The sequence below is a fragment of the Schistocerca nitens genome, chromosome 5, assembly GCF_023898315.1.
Source record: "Schistocerca nitens isolate TAMUIC-IGC-003100 chromosome 5, iqSchNite1.1, whole genome shotgun sequence".
Classification (NCBI taxonomy): Eukaryota; Metazoa; Arthropoda; class Insecta; order Orthoptera; family Acrididae; genus Schistocerca; species Schistocerca nitens.
The window spans coordinates 349,042,435-349,062,583 of NC_064618.1; the positions used below are offsets into that span (position 1 = coordinate 349,042,435).

Genomic DNA, 20,149 nt, shown 5'->3' on the forward strand with positions numbered 1-20,149 from the left:
TCTCTCAAATTTGGTAAATAAGGAGCATAAATTAAATCAAAGAAGGGTGGAAAAGCAGCCTACAGCCATAGCCTTGATAAAAAAAATTTGTTTCAGCATCCATCTGAAGTAATGATGGTATCAGTTGCCACTGCAGTTTCTTTTTCAGTCATTTTCAGTTTAATTTTAGTCTGTATGTAGAGGCAATAAAGTGGGAAAACTAATTTACTCTAATTAAAGCAATATTATTGTTACAGGCAATGCTACCTTATTCTTGAAGTTGTCAAGCACAGATGCAGCACTCCCTGTGCAGTTAATCAGAATGAGTCCCAATGCTCTTGCTGGGTAGGCCAGCCCAAATCTTGCAAGCACATTAGCACCTGCACCTTCTCCAAGACCAATGACATATTTGACATGTAAGAAGTCAAGTACAGTGACAAGATCCTCTCCCAATTGCTGGAGTGATGGGAACTGAAACCTGAAGTAGAAAATACATTAAAAATTTGATCAGCAATTTTAAACTGAAAATTTCATAGTAAAAAATAACATTTATAAATGAATGAGTTACTACTCTTCACATCACCACCATAAAAAAAATAATGACATGAAACTGTTTTGTTAAAACCAGAAGACTTCAAGAATTCTGATGCAATAGAATGTGAAGGAGAATAATATTTCACACTTAACACTTGAAATATTAGCCTAGTTCCTCACCCTTCTGGTAGGTTGGGCGCATTGTCTTCATGTCCTGGCACATCAATATGTATGAAAACTGATCTTTCCTTGATCTCACTCATACAGGGATGGTTGACAAAATCATGGAATGATGTATCTAACAGAAGAAAACATGAAGACATCAGTTAGAAAAATTTTTTGAGAAGTTATAATTGAGAATAGAATAGAATAGAATAATTTTATTGTCATTAGGCCATTAGCCATTAAGGCAACCAACGGTTGCTTCGTCAGGAAAGAGGGAAGGAGAGGGAAAGACGAAAGGATGTGGGTTTTAAGGGAGAGGGTAAGGAGATTCCAATCCCGGGAGCGGAAAGACTTACCTTAGGGGGAAAAAAGGACAGGTATATACTCGCACACACATGCATATCCATCCGCATATACACAGACACAAGCAGACATTTGTAAAGGCAGAGAGTTTGGGCAGAGATGTCAGTCGAGGTGGAAATACAGAGGCAAAGATCTTGTTGAAAGACAGGTGAGGTATGAGTGGTGGCAAATTGAAATTAGCGGAGATTGAGGCCTGGCGGATAACAAGAAGAGAGGATATACTGAAGGGCAAGTTCCCATCTCTGGAGTTCTGACAGGTTGGTGTTGGTGAGAAGTATCCAGATAACCCACACGGTGTAACACTGTGCCAAGATGTGCTGGCCGTGCACCAAGGCATGTTTAGCCACAGGGTGATCCTCATTACCAACAAACACTGTCTGCCTGTGTCCATTCATGTGAATGGACAGTTTGTTGCTGGTCATTCCCACATAGAAAGCTTCACAGTGTAGGCAGGTTAGTTGGAAATCACGTGGGTGCTTTCACACGTGGCTCTGCCTTTGATCGTGTACACCTTCCGAGTTACAGGACTGGAGTAGGTGGTGGTGGGAGGGTGCGTGGGACAGGTTTTACACCAGGGGCGGTTACAAGGGTAGGAGCCAGAGGGTAGGGAAGGTGGTTTGGGGATTTCATAGGGATGAACTGAGAGGTTGTGAAGGTTAGGTGGACGGGGCAGAAAGACACTCTTGGTGGCTAGTTCTAATAACTTTCGCTTTTTTTCCATTTCCATTTTTCCCACATCACTGATCATTATTAGCCACTTCCCACAGGTTTTAACGTCTTTATTTCTTCATCAGACAATTATTAGCCTCATTTTCACAATCTGCCACCACAAAACCACTCCTTTTAATACATTTACACGCAGTTTTTTCGAAATTTTCCCGAATTGCTCCACTGTTTAACGTGTTTTGGCGGCAACACAACCACCTAAACTTTGTGCACATCGTTGTCTACCAACCCAAGTTCACCACAGGCTCAACATAGCCCAGCTTTAACCAACACGTTTTTGCCTTTTTTCACACCAGATCTCCAGTTGCTTTCTAGTTCACCTTTATCTATCCCCATATATTTTTATTTTCATTTTCATTTCAGCCTCATGTTACACTTTCCACCTTCTAATACCATGTCACCCTCACAACATCCCCAGAACGACCCCATTAAGTTTTATTTACATTCACTCTGCAAACATGCCTTCGCCCTAGCCAGATTACGCTCCCATATTTTATTTTCTCAGGCTTGTCTGACATTTGGCAGTACCCCCAAAGGCCTCACACTTAAAGTTCCCATCTCTGGCTATAACCCTTCTTTCCATCAGTCCCCATACCAGCTCCAAACTGAACAATCCATTGCCCTCACCCACTTAATCCTCCACCTACACATCAACTCAGCCAATGAACACACCCGCCAACTCCTGTACTTAATAAAAGTCCTGAATCTTTCCTCTCCCACATCCACACTGGATGTTCAGAGCATCCTCCTACAGGCCAACTGCAAATTAGAACAGCACGCCACCCTCCACCTCAAAAAACTATCCAATCTCCTGGTTTCCCACCTCCGGAAAGGCAACTCACTCACCCTTCACAACCTTTCCAGCAAACCTCAACCTCCTCTCATTGCACACAGACCCAGTCTCTCCCATCTACTCAATCTCCCACTTCCAGCTCCACTCCCCCCAAAACCTCAAAATTCCAATCAACACAATCTGGAACCACAACACCCTAATTCAGTAGTTAACCTTTCCTCCAAACCTCTCTCCCAATCCGAAACCTCTGTCCTATCCAAAGGCCTCACCTTCAGCCCCACTCCCAGATTCAACCAAACAGCCCTTGTCAATGATTTACTGTCCTACACCCGTACTCTCTGCTGGAAATATCACTTTGCCACGAAGAAAAATGATCCTAATCCTACTCCTAATGATCCAACTCCCCAAGATACTATCCAAATTGAACTCTGCCTGGAACAGTTCCATCCTCCATCACAGCGGGACCCACCTCCTCTTCCTCAAAATCACCCTCTCCAAACCTTCCAGGAATTTCTGACTTCCAGCCTTGCCTCTCAGTCCTCCTTAAAAAACCTTAATCCTACTCCCAACATCACCACTGCTGAAGCCCAGGCTATCCGTGATCTGAAGGCTGACCGATCCATCGTCATTCTTCCGGCGGACAAGGGTTCCACGACCGTGGTACTTGATCGTCGGGAGTATGTGGCTGAGGGACTGCGTCAGCTTTCAGACAACACTACATACAAAGTTTGCCAAGGAAATCCCATCCCCGATGTCCAGGTGGAGCTTCAAAGAATCCTCAGAACCTTAGGCCCCCTACAAAACCTTTCACCTGACTCCTTCAACCTCCTGACCCCACCAATACCCCGCACCCCTACCTTCTTCCTAAAATTCACAAACCCAATCATCCCGGCCGCCCCATTGTAGCTGGTTACCAAGACCCCACAGAACGTATCTCTGCCTACGTAGAGCAACACCTTCAACCCATTACATGCAGTCTCCCATCCTTCATCAAAGACACCAACCACTTTCTCGAACGCCTGGAATCCTTACCCAGTCTGTTACCCCCGGAAACCATCCTTGTAACCATTGATGCCACTTCCTTATACACAAATATTCTGCACGTCCAGGGCCTCGCTGCGATGGAGCACTTCCTTTCACGCCGATCACCTGCCACCCTACCTAAAACCTCTTTCCTCATTACCTTGGCCAGCTTCATCCTGACCCACAACTTCTTCACTTTCGAAGGCCAGACATACCAACAATTAAAGGGAACAGCCATGGGTACCAGGATGGCTCCCTCGTACGCCAACCTATTCATGGGCCGCTTAGAGGAAGCCTTCTTGGTTACCCAGGCCTGCCAACCCAAAGTTTGGTACAGATTTATTGATGACATCTTCATGATCTGGACTCACAGTGAAGAAGAACTCCAGAATTTCCTCTACAACCTCAACTCCTTTGGTTCCATCAGATTCACCTGGTCCTACTCCAAATCCCATGCCACTTTCCTTGACGTTGACCTCCACCTGTCCAACAGCCAGCTTCACACGTCCGTCGACATCAAACCCACCAACAAGAAACAGTACCTCCATTATGACAGCTGCCACCCATTCCACATCAAACGGTCCCTTCCCTACAGCCTAGGTCTTCGTGGCAAACGAATCTGCTCCAGTCCGGAATCCCTGAACCATTACACCAACAACCTGAAAACAGCTTTTGCATCCCGCAACTACCCTCCCGACCTGGTACAGAAGCAAATAACCAGAGCCACTTCCTCATCTCCTCAAACCCAGAACCTCCCACAGAAGAACCCCAAAAGTGCCCCACATGTGACAGGATACTTTCCGGGACTGGATCAGACTCTGAATGTGGCTCTCCAGCAGGGATACGACTTCCTCAAATCCTGGCCTGAAATGAGATCCATCCTTCATGAAATCCTCCCCACTCCACCAAGAGTGTCTTTCCGCCGTCCACCTAACCTTCGTAACCTCTTAGTTCATCCCTATGAAATCCCCAAATCACCTTCCCTACCCTCTGGCTCCTACCCTTGTAACCGCCCCCGGTGTAAAACCAGTCCCATGCACCCTCCCACCACCACCTACTCCAGTCCTGTAACCCGGAAGGTGTACACGATCAAAGGCAGAGCCACGTGTGAAAGCACCCACGTGATTTACCAACTAACCTGCCTACACTGTGAAGCTTTCTATGTGGGAATGACCAGCAACAAACTGTTCATTCGCATGAATGGACACAGGCAGACAGTGTTTGTTGGTAATGAGGATCACCCTGTGGCTAAACATGCCTTGGTGCATGGCCAGCACATCTTGGCACAGTGTTACACCGTCTGGGTTATCTGGATACTTCCCACCAACACCAACCTGTCAGAACTCCGGAGATGGGAACTTGCCCTTCAGTATATCCTCTCTTCTTGTTATCCGCCAGGCCTCAATCTCCGCTAATTTCAATTGCCGCCGCTCATATCTCACCTGTCTTTCAACAACATCTTTGCCTCTGTACTTCCACCTCGACTGACATCTCTGCCCAAACTCATTGCCTTTACAAATGTCTGCTTGTGTCTGTGTATGTGCGGATGGATATGTGTGTGTGTGCGAGTGTATACCTGTCCTTTTTTCCCCCTAAGGTAAGTCTTTCCGCTCCCGGGATTGGAATGACTCCTTACCCTCTCCCTTAAAACCCACATCCTTTCATCTTCCCCTCTCCTTCCCTCTTTTCTGACGAAGCAACCATTGGTTGCGAAAGCATGTATTTTGTGTGTATGTTTGTGTTTGTTTGTGTGTCTATCGATCTGCCAGCACTTTCGCTTGGTAAGTCACATCATCTTTGTTTTTAGATATATTTTTCCCACGTGGAATGTTTCCATATATATATCTGTGTGTGTGTGTGTGTGTGTGTCTTTATTAGTGTCATAATTTTTTGCTCAGAAAACAAAGGTTTACAGTGTGCCTTATACGATGAGCCTGTAATTACCGTAACAGCTTTCTTCTGCAGTATTTCTCTTTTTCTCGGTTGGTATCATTACTGGTGCAGGAAAGTCATCAGGCCATTCCCTTTGTTGTATATCTCATTACAGAGGTAGACTATTTCATTCTCCCTGCTGGTTCTCAAACTCTTCAATACTTCTGTTAGCAAGTTATCAGTTCCACATACTCCCTCAATACCTTTCCTACTTCTACTTCCAAGATGATGGACTCCTTTCCATTTTCCTGCACACATTCCTCCTCTTCAAGCTTGAGTTCACTTGGTATTTTATCCATCTTATACAGACATTCTATATATTCTGCTCAGAACCTCCCATGATTCTTCAGCTAATGTACCAGCCACATGTTCTGCTTCCTTGTTAGTCTTTGTTCTTTTCCTTTCAAAAACTGTTCATAATATCATACTTTCCTTCTCTCTCCATTTTCTCTATTTCCTTAAACTTCCTTTGTCAGTTTCTCTTCTTAATTCATTATTCAGTTTCTTGTATCTCTTTTTACCTTCTTAATTTTCCACATTTTCTGCTTGCTGCTTTCTTCCATCTTTTTGAACATATTTTCCATTATCCATTATTTCCTGATGCTATTTGATGCTTTAATTCCTAGTACTTCTTTGGCAGAGTCCATGGGTCCTTCCTTCATTTTTATTCATTTATCATTTACACATTCTTCCTTTCTAGCTCTCTCCCATTTTTCCATAAACCTCTCTTCCAACTGTGAAGCCTTACTTACTTCCTTGAGTATCTCCAAATTTAATCTTTCTTTTGCTTTACCCCTCCACACTTTTTCCAACTTCATTTGTATTTCTCTCACTGTGAGGTTGTGGTCTGAGCATATGTCTGCTCTTGGGTAAGCTTTGGTATCCTTCAGACAGTTCCTAAACCATTTTTGTATCAGAACGTAGTCCAGCCAACAGCTATCTCTATTCAAAACTAAGGTCCATATATAACATCTCCTTTTGTGATTTTCCAATAATTTGTTACCCACTACTAGTGAGTTTTTTTCTTTGCAGAAGCTAATTAGCCATTCCCCTCTCTTATTTAAGTAAGTTCTTGAATCTTCTCATAATATTCTTACATTCTGCAGCAGAATTTTAATTTGCCACAAATGCCGATCATGGTGTAGAATCAGCTAAAGAGACAAAGATATCTCAAGAAATGATGGATTTGGGACATTAAGAAGCAATCCACATTGTTAATTTAATTAATTATTACTCTACAGTTACAATGTAAATATTTATCTGCCCTTACAACTGAGCTACATAATTCTTTGCATTTCACAGATGAAAGCTTATAATTCAGAAAATATGCATTTGTTTTTTAAATTGATGTCTCTTCTAACACTCATCAAGAGTATTTTCCTTGGTGTTGCAATCTGTAGATTTATTTCTACAATGTATGGATGAAGTCAACCCAAACTTATATCATGTGATTGGCAAAAAAAAAAAAAAAATCAATGTTTCTCATTGAAAATTAAGTGTTTCTTCTCTTTTTTCTCCTTCTTCCTGCATGCATCAATTCAAGAGAAAAGTTCCCAATTACTCTAGTATCATATTCAGTGACCTGTATGAGCAGAGACAGTCAGACATGGAGAGCAACTAGTGCTCTAATAGTGGCTGAGTAATGCTAATGTGTAGCAGTAGCAAGCAGATGGCATGGGCAGCACATGAGATGGGGAAAATTCAGCAAGGAAAATGTGGAAAACAAAAACAAAAATTCCATTCTTTTGGTGTCTGCAGCTGTTATCTACATTAAATACTTTTTGTGAAAAGTGCCACATGCTGGTTCATAGCTGTGCCATCTGTCTGTCATTGCAGTGCAACAACACTATTCAGTCCCTACAGGACTAGGCCTACTGGCTATTCTTCATGTTTTACTGTCCCTGGTAATACACTTCCTTACACAAAAAAATCACATTAGACTAATCTGTGAACCCTATCAAACACACACATAAAATTGCACTTCAAAGACCAATTTGTTATTAATGAGAAGAAACCTATGTTTTCCACTGAGGATGGAGGTCGCAGGAAATGAAGAGCATTATTGCCTTGGGCTGACTCTACCTATACATTGCAAAAATGAATTTTCAAGAATCTAGAGAAAATGCACCTTATAACTTTGTATGGTGTGTGTGTGTGTGTGTGTGTGTGTGTGTGAACAATGTTAAGTATAAATCACTGTATACACAAAAAAGATATCTTCAGACAATTATGCAAATGGCCGGTGTATTGTCATGTTTACACAGAGATAGTGTACTGTTATTGTAAACTGGCTCGTTCCATGTAGTAGCAAGAAATCACAATTATGATCCATGAAACGTACTAAACTAAACTTGCTTTCAGCTTTGTCTCTCCTCGTGCTCAATACAGGTGAGTCCCTCTCATCCTGAATGTTAGTGACTGGCCCTTCTTTTTTAACCTTTTCCAGTCTGTCCCTCTGTGTTCCCCAAAAGCAAGTACTATTAGTTCCTAAAGCTAAGAGAATGTAACATATTTTTATATGTGCCTGTCAGCAGTATTGATATTTCACCACCTGGAAGTAAGTATTGGCCAGCAATTCTAACTCATTATTTGTTGTCTAAAAAGCAATGCAATGTCCCAAACATCTCTTGTGGTGGATTTAAATGGCATTGTACTTACGGTTGCATCCTAAGTCGTGCACAGTAAGAAATACTGCTTTCTTTGCCTGCTGGTTGAGATCACCCTAGAAAGAGAAACAGAACACATACAATACATGAATTATCCAATGATTTAAGAAAATACAATTAAAATGATATATAATTTTAGAAAAGGCCAGATAATTTGCAATATTATTCTCCAAGACCTTTTGGAAAAATGAGTTCTTGAACTTGAAATAAAAATACACAGTATCCACTTTTTATTAACACAAGGTATTTGCAGGTTGCTACACTATGATTTATGATCCTCCTAGGTGCATGTAACCTCATGTCAACAGACAATAACAAACGAAAAATATGATTAAAAATAAATTTATGTCCATTTATGGGCAAAAGATTACCATAAGCCCTGCAAGGCAAATGCTGGGATTCTCTCTTCAACTTGGTAAAGCTGAGTTTGACTGAGCAAGGTGGTGCAGTGGTTAGCACACTGGCCTCACATTTGGGTGGACAACGGTCAAACCCATGTCCTCCATGATTTCCCGAAATCACTTCAAGCAACTGCCAGGATGCTTCCTTTGAAAGGGCACAGCCGACTTCTTTCCCCATCCTTCCCTAATCCAATGACACCTCCATGAAATGTGGTATGATTTATATGGATTTTAATAAATAATAACACATATCTGAGTGAAAATACAGCATTGTACTGGAAAAACTGTAGTGTTCATCTCATGTTCAGTTACTGTAAGAGGTGGTCATTGAAAAGTCAATTGTTTTATACTGTAAATACCACATTGTTGTTGTTGTGGTCTTCAGTCCTGAGACTGGTTTGATGCAGCTCTCCATGCTACTCTATCCTGTGCAAGCTTCTTCATCTCCCAGTACCTACTGCAACCTACATCCTTCTGAATCTGCTTAGTGTATTCATCTCTTGGTCTCCCTCTACGATTTTTACCCTCCACGCTGCCCTCCAATGCTAAATTTCTGATCCCTTGATGCCTCAAAACATGTCCTACCAACCGATTCCTTCTTCTAGTCAAGTTGTGCCACAAACTTCTCTTCTCCCCAATCCTATTCAATACCTCCTCATTAGTTACGTGATCTACCCAGCTTATCTTCAGCATTCTTCTGTAGCACCACATTTCGAAAGCTTCTATTCTCTTCTTGTCCAAACTGGTTATCGTCCATGTTTCACTTCCATACATGGCTACACTCCATACAAATACTTTCAGAAACGACTTCCTGACAATTAAATCTATACTCGATGTTAACAAATTTCTCTTCTTCAGAAATGATTTCCTTGCCATTTCCAGTCTACATTTTATATCCTCTCTACTTCGACCATCATCAGTTATTTTACTCACTAAATATCAAAACTCCTTTACTACTTTAAGTGTCTCATTTCCTAATCTAATCCCTTCAGCATCACCCGATTTAATTTGACTACATTCTATTATCCTCGTTTTGCTTTTGTTGATGTTCATCTTATATCCTCCTTTCTAGACACTGTCCATTCCGTTCAACTGCTCTTCCAAGTCCTTTGCTGTCTCTGACAGAATTACAATGTCATCGGTGAACCTCAAAGTTTTTACTTCTTCTCCATGAATTTTAATACCTACTCCGAATTTTTCTTTTGTTTCCTTTACTGCTTGCTCAATATACAGATTGAATAACATCGGGGAGAGGCTACAACCCTGTCTCACTCCTTTCCCAACCACTGCTTCCCTTTCATGCCCCTCGACTCTTATAACTGCCATCTGGTTTCTGTACAAATTGTAAATAGCCTTTCGCTCCCTGTATTTTACTCCTGCCACCTTCAGAATTTGAAAGAGAGTATTCCAGTTAACGTTGTCAAAAGCTTTCTCTAAGTCTACAAATGCTAGAAACGTAGGTTTGCCTTTTCTTAATCTTTCTTCTAAGATAAGTATTGCCTCACGTGTTCCAACATTTCTACGGAATCCAAACTGATCTTCCCCGACGTCCGCTTCTACCAGTTTTTCCATTCATCTGTAAAGAATTCGCGTTAGTATTTTGCAGCTGTGACTTATTTTCACATCTGTCAACACCTGCTTTCTTTGGGATTGGAATTATTATATTCTTCTTGACGTCTGAGAGTATTTCGCCTGTTTCATACATCTTGCTCACCAGATGGTAGAGATTTGTCATGACTGGCTCTCCCAAGGCCATCAGTAGTTCTAATGGAATGTTGTCTACTCCCGGGGTCTTGTTTCGACTCAGGTCTTTCAGTGCTCTGTCAAACTCTTCACGCAGTATCGTATCTCCCATTTCATCTTCATCTACATCCTCTTCCATTTCCATAATATTGTCCTCAATTACTTCGCCCTCGTATAAACCCTCTATATACTCCTTCCACCTTTCTGCCTTCCCTTCTTTGCTTTAGAACTGGGTTGCTATCTGAGCTCTTGATATTCATACAAGTGGTTCTCCTCTCTCCAAAGGTCTCTTTAATTTTCCTGTAGGCAGTATCTATCTTACCCCTAGTGAGACAAGCCTCTACATCCTTACATTTGTCCTCTAGCCATCCCTGCTTAGCCATTTTGCACTTCCTGTCGATCTCATTTTTGAGACGTTTGTATTCCTTTTTGTCTGCTTCATTTACTGCATTTTTATACTTTCTCCTTTCATCAATTAAATTCAATATTTCTTCTGTTACCCAAGGATTTCTATTAGCCCTCATTTTTTTACCTACTTGATCCTCTGCTGCCTTCACTACTTCATCCCTCAGAGCTACCCATTCTTCTTCTACTGTGTTTCTTTCCCCTATTCCTGTCAATTGTTCCCTTATGCTCTCCCTGAAACTCTCTACAACCTCTGGTTCTTTCAGTTTATCCAGGTCCCACCTCCTTAAATTCCCACCTTTTTGCAGTTTCTTCAGTTTCAATCTGCAGTTCATAACCAATACATTGTGGGCAGAATCCACATCTGCCCCTGGAAATGTCTTACAACTTAAAACCTGGTTCCTAAATCTCTGTCTTACCATTATATAATCTATCTGATACCTTTTAGTATCTCCAGGATTCTTCCAGGTATACAACCTTCTTTTATGATTCTTGAACCAAGTGTTAGCTATGATTAAGTTATGCTCTGTGCAAAATTCTACAAGGCAGCTTCCTCTTTCATTTCTTCCCCCCAATCCATATTAGCCTACTATGTTTCCTTCTCTCCCTTTTCCTACTGACGAATTCCAGTCGCCCTTGACTATTAAATTTTCGTCTCCCTTCACTACCTGAATAATTTCTTTTATCTCGTCATACATTTCATCAATTTCTTCGTCATCTGCAGAGCTAGTTGGCATATAAACTTGTACTACTGTAAAACTTCCTGGCAGATTAAAACTGTGTGCCCGACCGAGACTCGAACTCGGGACCTTTGCCTTTCGCGGGCAAGTGCTCTACCAACTGAGCTACCGAAGCACGACTCACGCCCGGTACTCACAGCTTTACTTCTGCCAGTACCTCGTCTCCTACCTTCCAAACTTTACAGAAGCTCTCCTGCGAACCTTGCAGAACTAGCACTCCTGAAAGAAAGGATATTGCGGAGACATGGCTTAGCCACAGCCTGGGGGATGTTTCCAGAATGAGATTTTCTCTCTGCAGCGGAGTGTGCGCTGATATGAAACTTCCTGGCAGATTAAAACTGTGTGCCCGACCGAGACTCGAACTCGGGACCTTTGCCTTTCGCCAGGAAGTTTCATATCAGCGCACACTCTGCTGCAGAGTGAAAATCTCATTCTGGAAACATCCCCCAGGCTGTGGCTAAGCCATGTCTCCGCAATATCCTTTCTTTCAGGAGTGCTAGTTCTGCAAGGTTCGCAGGAGAGCTTCTGTAAAGTTTGGAAGGTAGGAGACGAGGTACTGGCAGAAGTAAAGCTGTGAGTACCGGGCGTGAGTCGTGCTTCGGTAGCTCAGTTGGTAGAGCACTTGCCCGCGAAAGGCAAAGGTCCCGAGTTCGAGTCTCGGTCGGGCACACAGTTTTAATCTGCCAGGAAGTTTCATATCAGCGCACACTCCGCTGCAGAGTGAAAATCTCATTTTGTACTACTGTAGTAGGCATGGGCTTTGTGTCTATCTTGGCCACAATAATGCGTTCACTATGCTGTTTTTAGTAGCTAACCCGCACTCCTATTTTTTTATTCATTATTAAACTTACTCCTGCATTACCCCTATTTGATTTTGTATTTATAACCCTGTAATCACCTGACCAAAAGTCTTGTTCCTCCTGCCACCGAACTTCACTAATTCCCACTATATCTAACTTTAACCTATCCATTTCCCTTTTTAAATTTTCTAACCTACCTGCCCAATTAAGGGATCTGACATTCCACGCTCCGATCCGTAGAACGCCAGTTTTCTTTCTGCTGATAATGACGTCCTCTTGAGTAGTCCCCGCCCGGAGATCCGAATGGGAGACTATTTTACCTCCGGAATATTTTACCCAAGAGGACGCCATCATCATTTAATCATACAGTAGAGCTGCATGTCCTCGCGAAAAATTACGGCTGTAGTTTCCCCTTGCTTTCAGCCGTTCACAGTACCAGCACAGCAAGGCCGTGTTGGTTAATGTTACAAGGCCAGGTCAGTCAATCATCCAGACTGTTGCCCCTGCAACTACTGAAAAGGCTGCTGCCCCTCTTCAGGAACCACATGTTTGTCTGGCCTCTCAACAGATACCCTTCCGTTGTGGTTGCACCTACGGTACGGCCATCTGTATCGCTGAGGCACGCAAGCCTCCCCACCAACGGCAAGGTCCATGGTTCATGGGGAGGGGAAATACGACATGAGATTAAATAAATTAATACTTTATTAGGAGCACATAAAATAACACTTGCTGGTCCTTATACGTATCCAAATGAAATTTTACTTCCCATACAGACGCTGCAGCCCAGTAGCTGTACATATTTTGTGTGTAACTAGCTTTTCACCCACGACCTCACACATTTATGCATACGTCACATATATTGCACACATATATGTCAGATTCTTTGTGGTTTTACATCATACAACTCCACAGAGGATGTTAAATGTATCTATGGCAGTCAGCTGTATGGCATGATCTTCGATCCAGAAACACATTGACAAAATTCTTGGTTCTCTGCAGGACTCATTGTTGCAACCTGGCTGTCACACAAATATGAGACATTATACTTCTAAAGTATTTCAACTCGACTGAATTCAGGAAATAAATACCAACTGTTTGTTGTAGAACAGTTTTACATATCACCTCCCTCACCCCCATACCTATACCCATCCCTATGGTACACCCACATTACTTTTATACAAAAAATTAGTTATGTGTATACCAAATTTGGTTGAAATTTGCTCCAGGTGTACCTGAATTATACTTTTAAGATATCCCTTTTTGCATCCACACTCACCTATGCGGACGCTGAAAAAAGGGGGGGGAAGGGGGGGAGGGAGGGGAGCTGTCCTAATGTCATAGCAATTTTTTCTGGGTTGGAAGGGGTGAAATATCACAAGGACGGTTGTCAATGAGTGTAGCAACCTAAAAAACTATGGATTCAATACCAAAATTGTTATTTATCAAATATTTTTACACGTAATGGCTTCTCATCACCACGCCCACCGCTAGGGGTGGTAGACAGGGGTATGTTACCCATACGGCATTTTTATACAAATAAGTCATCTATGTACAAAACTTGGTTAAAACAGCTCCAGACATTCCTGAGTTATACTTCAATGTCACCTTCGGCCCAACCCCTGTGGAAAGTAGGTGTCTCTTACTCACACAGTGCTTCTTTCCAGATAGTAAATGATTTGTGCACCAAGTTTGGTTGAAATCGATCCAGGGGTTTGGGAGGCAATGAGAAACATACATACATTTTTATTTTATATATAAAAATGTTGTTATTTTTTGTAACTTTTCTAACATCAAACAATCGAAAATCCAAAATGGAATGTAACAATATTATGAGAAGTAAAGTTGCTACTCACCATCGGAGATGCTGAGTCGCAGATAGGCACAACAAAAAGACTCTCACAATTAGAGCTTTTGGCCGTTAAGGCCTTCGTCAACAATAGACACACTTACACACTCACACAAATGCAACTCACACACATGACTGCAGTCTAAGCTCTAAGGTAACTGAAACAACACTCAACACTGCGAGCAGCAGCACCAGTGCATGATGGGAGTGGTGACTGGGTGGTGGTAAGGAGGAGGCTGTAGTGGGGAGGGGGAGGCATAGTATGGCCGGGGTGGTGGACAGCTGCCTAACATCACTATTAGGCAGTGTGGGTCAGACACGTAACAGTATTTCGATCCAAAAGTTTACGCCTCCAGACTTTGGATGCAGTGTACTGACATATCAGATCTTTTTCTTCTTTCATGTTTTACTTTTAAGAAGTCACAGCGAGTTTATTTTAATAAGCCTCATGTCCCCTTTAACTTTGGACATAGATTACAGCATGACATGAATTCCACACACTACCCAAAGCCCGCACATTTACTACGAGCATATTTCGATTCATGTGAGTTCCATTCTCTCCTGCAGCGGGCACAGAAGGGAACCAGCGGAAAAATGCCCCTATTAGAGCACAAAAAATACGAATGTGTTCCACATTCTTTAAAAGAATCTGACTGAAAAATAGGGTATCAGCTGCCTCATTCTACATTCCTCAGCATCACTGAAAATTTTCCCAAAAGTTTTGGCATGCTTTTAATGCTAAGAGTGAAGGAGATACTGGCTGTGGTAAATAGACGGAAAAGTAATAAATACTAGAAGATAGTAGACAGTGGTTGTGGTACAGAAATATCGGAGGAGACAATTGCAGTGTGATAAAAAGTGAGGGATATAGTGGCGATGGAACACAGTTGACGGTGACAGAATAGTGCTAGGGAAAGAGTGAAGGAGACTGTGCCAGGGGGAGAGGAATAAATAGAAGGAGAAAGTGGAGGTGGGGAAGAACGAGGGATAATGGAAGACAGAGAAAAGAAACAGCAGCAGTCGGAAGGAATGAATAAGATAGTATACAGTAAGAGAGCAATAGGGAGACAGTGAGAGTAGGAGGAGACTGTAGTAATAGGCCAGAACGAAGGAGACTGTGGCTGTGACACAGAGACAATGACAGAGAGACACAATGAGATAATGACAGAGAGTTGAGCAGAATATGTGAATGAGAAAGGGCAGCTGGGAGTGGATGGGTATGAGCGACTTAAGCGATGGATTAACGATTGTGAGTTACGGTTAGAGTAACTTGTTGGAGTATGACATGAGCTCCATGTTAAAAAAAAAGCGCGAGTATTTTCGCATGCCAAAAATCTTTGGAAAAAATTTTAAAGGTGCTGAGGAAGGTAGAATGAGGCAGCTGGTACCCCACTTTCCAGTTAGTCTTTTAAATAAATAGAAAATATTCGCATTTTTTGTGCTCCGACATGAGCCCTTTACCTCTAGACACTGACACGCTGTACTCAGAATTTTATTATTATCTACACGATCACACACAAAAATTTTCTCTACAATGCAAAATGTGTCTGAATCTGTCTTGATTTTTTTTCCGTGTATTTGTCCTCTCACTAGCTGATTGAATGTCAAATCGCTTTTGAGGTAAGTGATATTATGAAAGATTGCTCCGGACCTCCTCATACAATGCAACGGTCAATGCGCTAGCTAGGGAGAAAGGAATATGGCCTGATTAACGACTGTGGCTGGTGCGCCTACCTAAGTTATACTTTTCGGAGGTTTCCCATGATCGTTTAGGCAAATTCTGTGCTTGTCTCAAATCACCGCCGCAGAAAATATAATATACATACAGTTGCAATAAGATCACACATAGAGCAAAACTTACACAATGCACAAAATATGTCAGTTCTTGCGTAAGTTGCAGTCACGGTTCCACCTTACCAGTAGATTCGGCCGTCGCCAACATTGGCCTATATTTTCAAATCAGCACGCCACAACGTGCATTGTCACGATGCAGCCAATGTCATCACCCGAACGTACAAACTACGGACGTCAATTCAAATCAGTTTGTTTTCTTTGGTCAAATCAATTGACGCTCTTACACACGAAAGATGGACAGTGAGAAACTGATAAGATTAGTCCAAAAAGGTAGTCTGTGGCACCCCTTGGATGAAACATTTCATAATCGGGATATAATTTGCAATCAATGACTGAAACTGCATCTTTATTGGAAACCACAAGTAGGCGAAATTTTAGGTGTAAATTCTGACCTCAGAAACAATTTGTTCAAGTGAGAAGGGTGGCGTATCTTATGCTCAAAGTCACTGTAGCGAATCCTTTTTGGGTTGTGGTAGGTTGGCACTACCTGTTTACAAACTATTACTGCTTACTCCCGTTTTCATGCCAATAGGGTGATAATTCTGTTAAATGAAGTGGTTTGCAAAAATGTGTTGTACGGTGTGAATTTTCACTTTTCAGTGCTTCACGTGTTCATAGTTTCTTAAGTTAAACTTTATGATTGTCTTTCATATGCATGCTTAATTACAGTCATTGAAGGTTATAACTTACTTATGTCTGCACAATTTTAAATAAATACAGCGAAATAGAGTGTCTGTAAAAATCTCGAGTATGCAACAGAACGTTTCTCCTGTCATCTAAAATATTCGTAAAACTTGTCTCGTTCTTCCAGTAGTTGAAAGCAGAGTGTATAGTACTCGCAACATTCTTTTCGAAATAGAGACGCCGTAGCTCATTCACATGCATTCGGCGTCTTTTTTAAAGCAAAAGCCGCACTACAGCTCTCGCCTCCAAGCGCAGAGGTATTGTGGTATCCATTCGACCTTAGGAGATTATAATCTAACCAGCTTCATACAAAGAAAAGATTATAACCCAAGCTACTACGCTAACCTGATTCACTCCGCCAAAAATTGTCGAAATAAACTGAACGCACTGTTACCAATACGTCGGCCGATGTTATCGAACGATTTCTCGAAGTCGTCTGACGACCTTTGTCGGTATCAATCTAAGGCTGCGTTCACAGTGGCACCAGTAATGGTCGTGGGACTTCGTCGCCAAAGGTCGCCCGATAACGTCGTGCGACATATTGGTAACACCGCGTCCGATTTCGTCAATTTTTGGCGGTATCAGGGAGGTTAGGTTAGGTTAGAATTTCTTATATATATGAAGTAGGTTAGATTCTAACCTTATAGGTTGGGATGGAAACCACGACGCCTCTGTGCTTGGAGACGAGTGTTGCAATACGGCTTTTGCTATTAAAATGATGCTAAATGCATGCGAATGAGCTGTCTCAAAAAGAATGTGGTAAACGCTGTACATTCTGTCCTCAGCCATCGGAATAACCAGATAAGCTTTAACGAATATATGAGCTGAAGGAGAAAACGTTCTGTCACATACTCGAGATGATTCTTGGTGACCTTGAAAGACAAGATTACAAACGCCCTGCTTTACAGAATGTAATTGAAGTTGTGCAGACAAATGTTAATTAACTTTCCATAACTGTCATTCGGCATACGTGTGAAAGACAAGCATAAAGATTAGAATACGATATTCTGAACATCTACAACACTGGAAAGTAGGAACACATACACCACATTTTGCAGACCCCGTCATGCAATAGAATCACCGCCGTACGGGCATGAAACCGCCAGGGAGCAGTAATAACAATAATCGGTGGACAACTAATGCCCACCTTCCACAGCTTAAAAAAGATCCACTACAGTGACTTGATGCATAAGATACGCCACACTTCTCGCTTGAACAGGTTATTTTTTGTGGTTATAATATACGGCTTTAATTCCAGATAATGATTTTGCCTACTAGTGGTTACCAATAAAACTGCCATTTCGGTCCATATATTCCGAACTATATGCTGATCATGATTTTTTTAACGTTAGGCTGCCAAAAACTCCATCTTTGATTAAACTTATCAGTTTCTCATGGTCCACATTCGATATCGTGTCGGGCAATTTGACCGAAGACAGCAAATTTATTTGCATTTCACCGATTGCCATCCCAAGTCTATACGTTCAGGCGATGAGATCGACTACATTAATGGTAAGAAGAAGAAGAAGAAGATGAAGAAGTGATATACTGCTTACCTGAACATATACATGAAGATCTCCCGATCTTTCTGTCGTCACAATGTATTTCTGGAAGAAAGAGAAAAAACACATTTAACTAATGATGAAGGGACGTACAATAAAAAATGTATTAACTACTACTGAACATGGCAATGATTTTCAGTTGCTAAGTATGTATGAAAATTACATATACATATTAAATTTCTTGCTCCTTCCCTCCCTCTGCCCATTTTTTCATCCATCCTCTCTGTACATCTCCCCCTCACCCCATCTCTCTGGGCATAACCTCCTCCTCATCTCACTCTCCGTCACCTCGACCCCCTTCTCTGTGTCCACTTCCGTCTGAATGTTCAGTAGCTCTGTACATACCCTCCTCCCCCCTTCTATCTGTGCATAACTTCCTGCCCATTCTCTCTGTCCAGCTGCTCCTCTCCCCCCTCTCTACGTCCATTTCCATCTGAATGTTCATTAGAGTATCATATAAAAATTGGAAGTGAATCGGTCAAGAACTTTTCGAGATTTGTGGTAACAACGGTTCTCCATTCATTTATTACACGTATATTTACCTATATATTACATGTATTACAAAAATATATAGCGTACTTTCCTATGTCCATCCGAATGTTAGTTAAAGTATCATGTAAATTTTTGAAGTAGATAGGTCCAGACTTTTCGAGATTTGTGATAACTACGCTTTCCCTTTACGTATTACATATGTGTGTATGTTACATACCGGTATATTACAAAATATATAGTCTATGTTCGTCCGAACGCTCATTAAGGTGTCGTGAAAAAATTTGAAATAAATCGGTCAAGAACCTTTCGAGATTTTCGCAACAACCTTATCCCTTTATACATTACATACGTAGTTATATATTACATGTATAATTGTCAACCCGTTTTTTTTTCCTGATGAAAGCATGTGACAGCAGAACTGCCAAATCCAGTTCAATTTTTTAATTTTCTTTTTCGTACCAAAAATACCATCATCATCAACAGTTTAAAAAATAGTAATTTCCGACTTTTCCGGTGGATTTTCCAAAAAATTTCTTTTATACAAACCTTGTCCTGACAGTTTCGAACACAACAAAGACAAAAATCAACCAAATCGGTGGAGCCGTTATTCACTGATGATAATTCATACATACGGCAATTGATGTTAATTTCCGACTTTTCCGTTGGCTTTTCCAAAAATTTTCTTTCACATAAACCTTGTCCTAGATATCGCTACAGTAGAAGGTAAAATTTGTTCTCGGAAACTGTTTAGTATTAATACCTCCCCGATATTTATTTTTATAGTTATGGACACCTCCGTCACTTTTTATTGGAACGAGTACCGGTACAGTATTCAAGGTTGAAAAACAAACAAACCGTGTGTTTACGTGAAAACGTTTGTTTCGCTCGTCGATCTAACTTCCTTGTTGACAAAATACCGTCAGATTTAAACCTAATAACTATGAGACTAATAATGCGTTTGTTTGAACCTCAACGCATAGTCACATCTATACGTGTTCGACGGGCAGTGTTTGTTTTCCATGCGACGTCCTTGTTCGAGCGTCGGCGCACGCGCGTGGTTGCTACAGATTAACTTTGGGTAACGTTATAAATTGGTGCAGCGTGGAAACGCGTTTAGCTAAGACATCAATACTGGTATCGTATGACGAGCTTGCGGACCGGTACTAGGACCCAAAGTGGAGACAATTAAAATATTCGCTACCCATATTTTCTCGACTTCGAAGTTAACTGCCAGACCACTAGCGGCACTACTGTCGTTCTTTATCGTAACATGGGCCTTGCACTTATAATTTAGTGTTCTGTAGTGGCGTATGATACGCATCGCTATACGTTGTTGTAAAGCATTGTTGGTTCTCGGTCTCCTTTTATGCTATATCTGAGGTTCTCTCTCTCTCTCTCTCTCTCTCTCTCTCTTTCTCCCCGGATCACTCGTTGGTATCTG

General features: G+C 41.6%; 1 protein-coding gene across 2 annotated transcripts in view; it reads right to left on the reverse strand.

The window, feature by feature from the left end:
* Positions 1-20,149, reverse strand: part of LOC126259182 (uncharacterized protein ZK1073.1) — a 165,279-nt gene that overhangs the window by 33,524 nt on the left and 111,606 nt on the right. For both annotated transcript variants that reach the window (XM_049955761.1, XM_049955762.1), the window contains exons 2-5: positions 18,211-18,261; positions 8,174-8,237; positions 694-811; positions 247-457 (exon numbers count right to left, since the gene is read on the reverse strand). In XM_049955761.1, the coding sequence (XP_049811718.1) occupies positions 247-457; positions 694-811; positions 8,174-8,237; positions 18,211-18,261 (444 nt within the window). The remainder of the gene's footprint in view (positions 1-246; positions 458-693; positions 812-8,173; positions 8,238-18,210; positions 18,262-20,149) is intronic.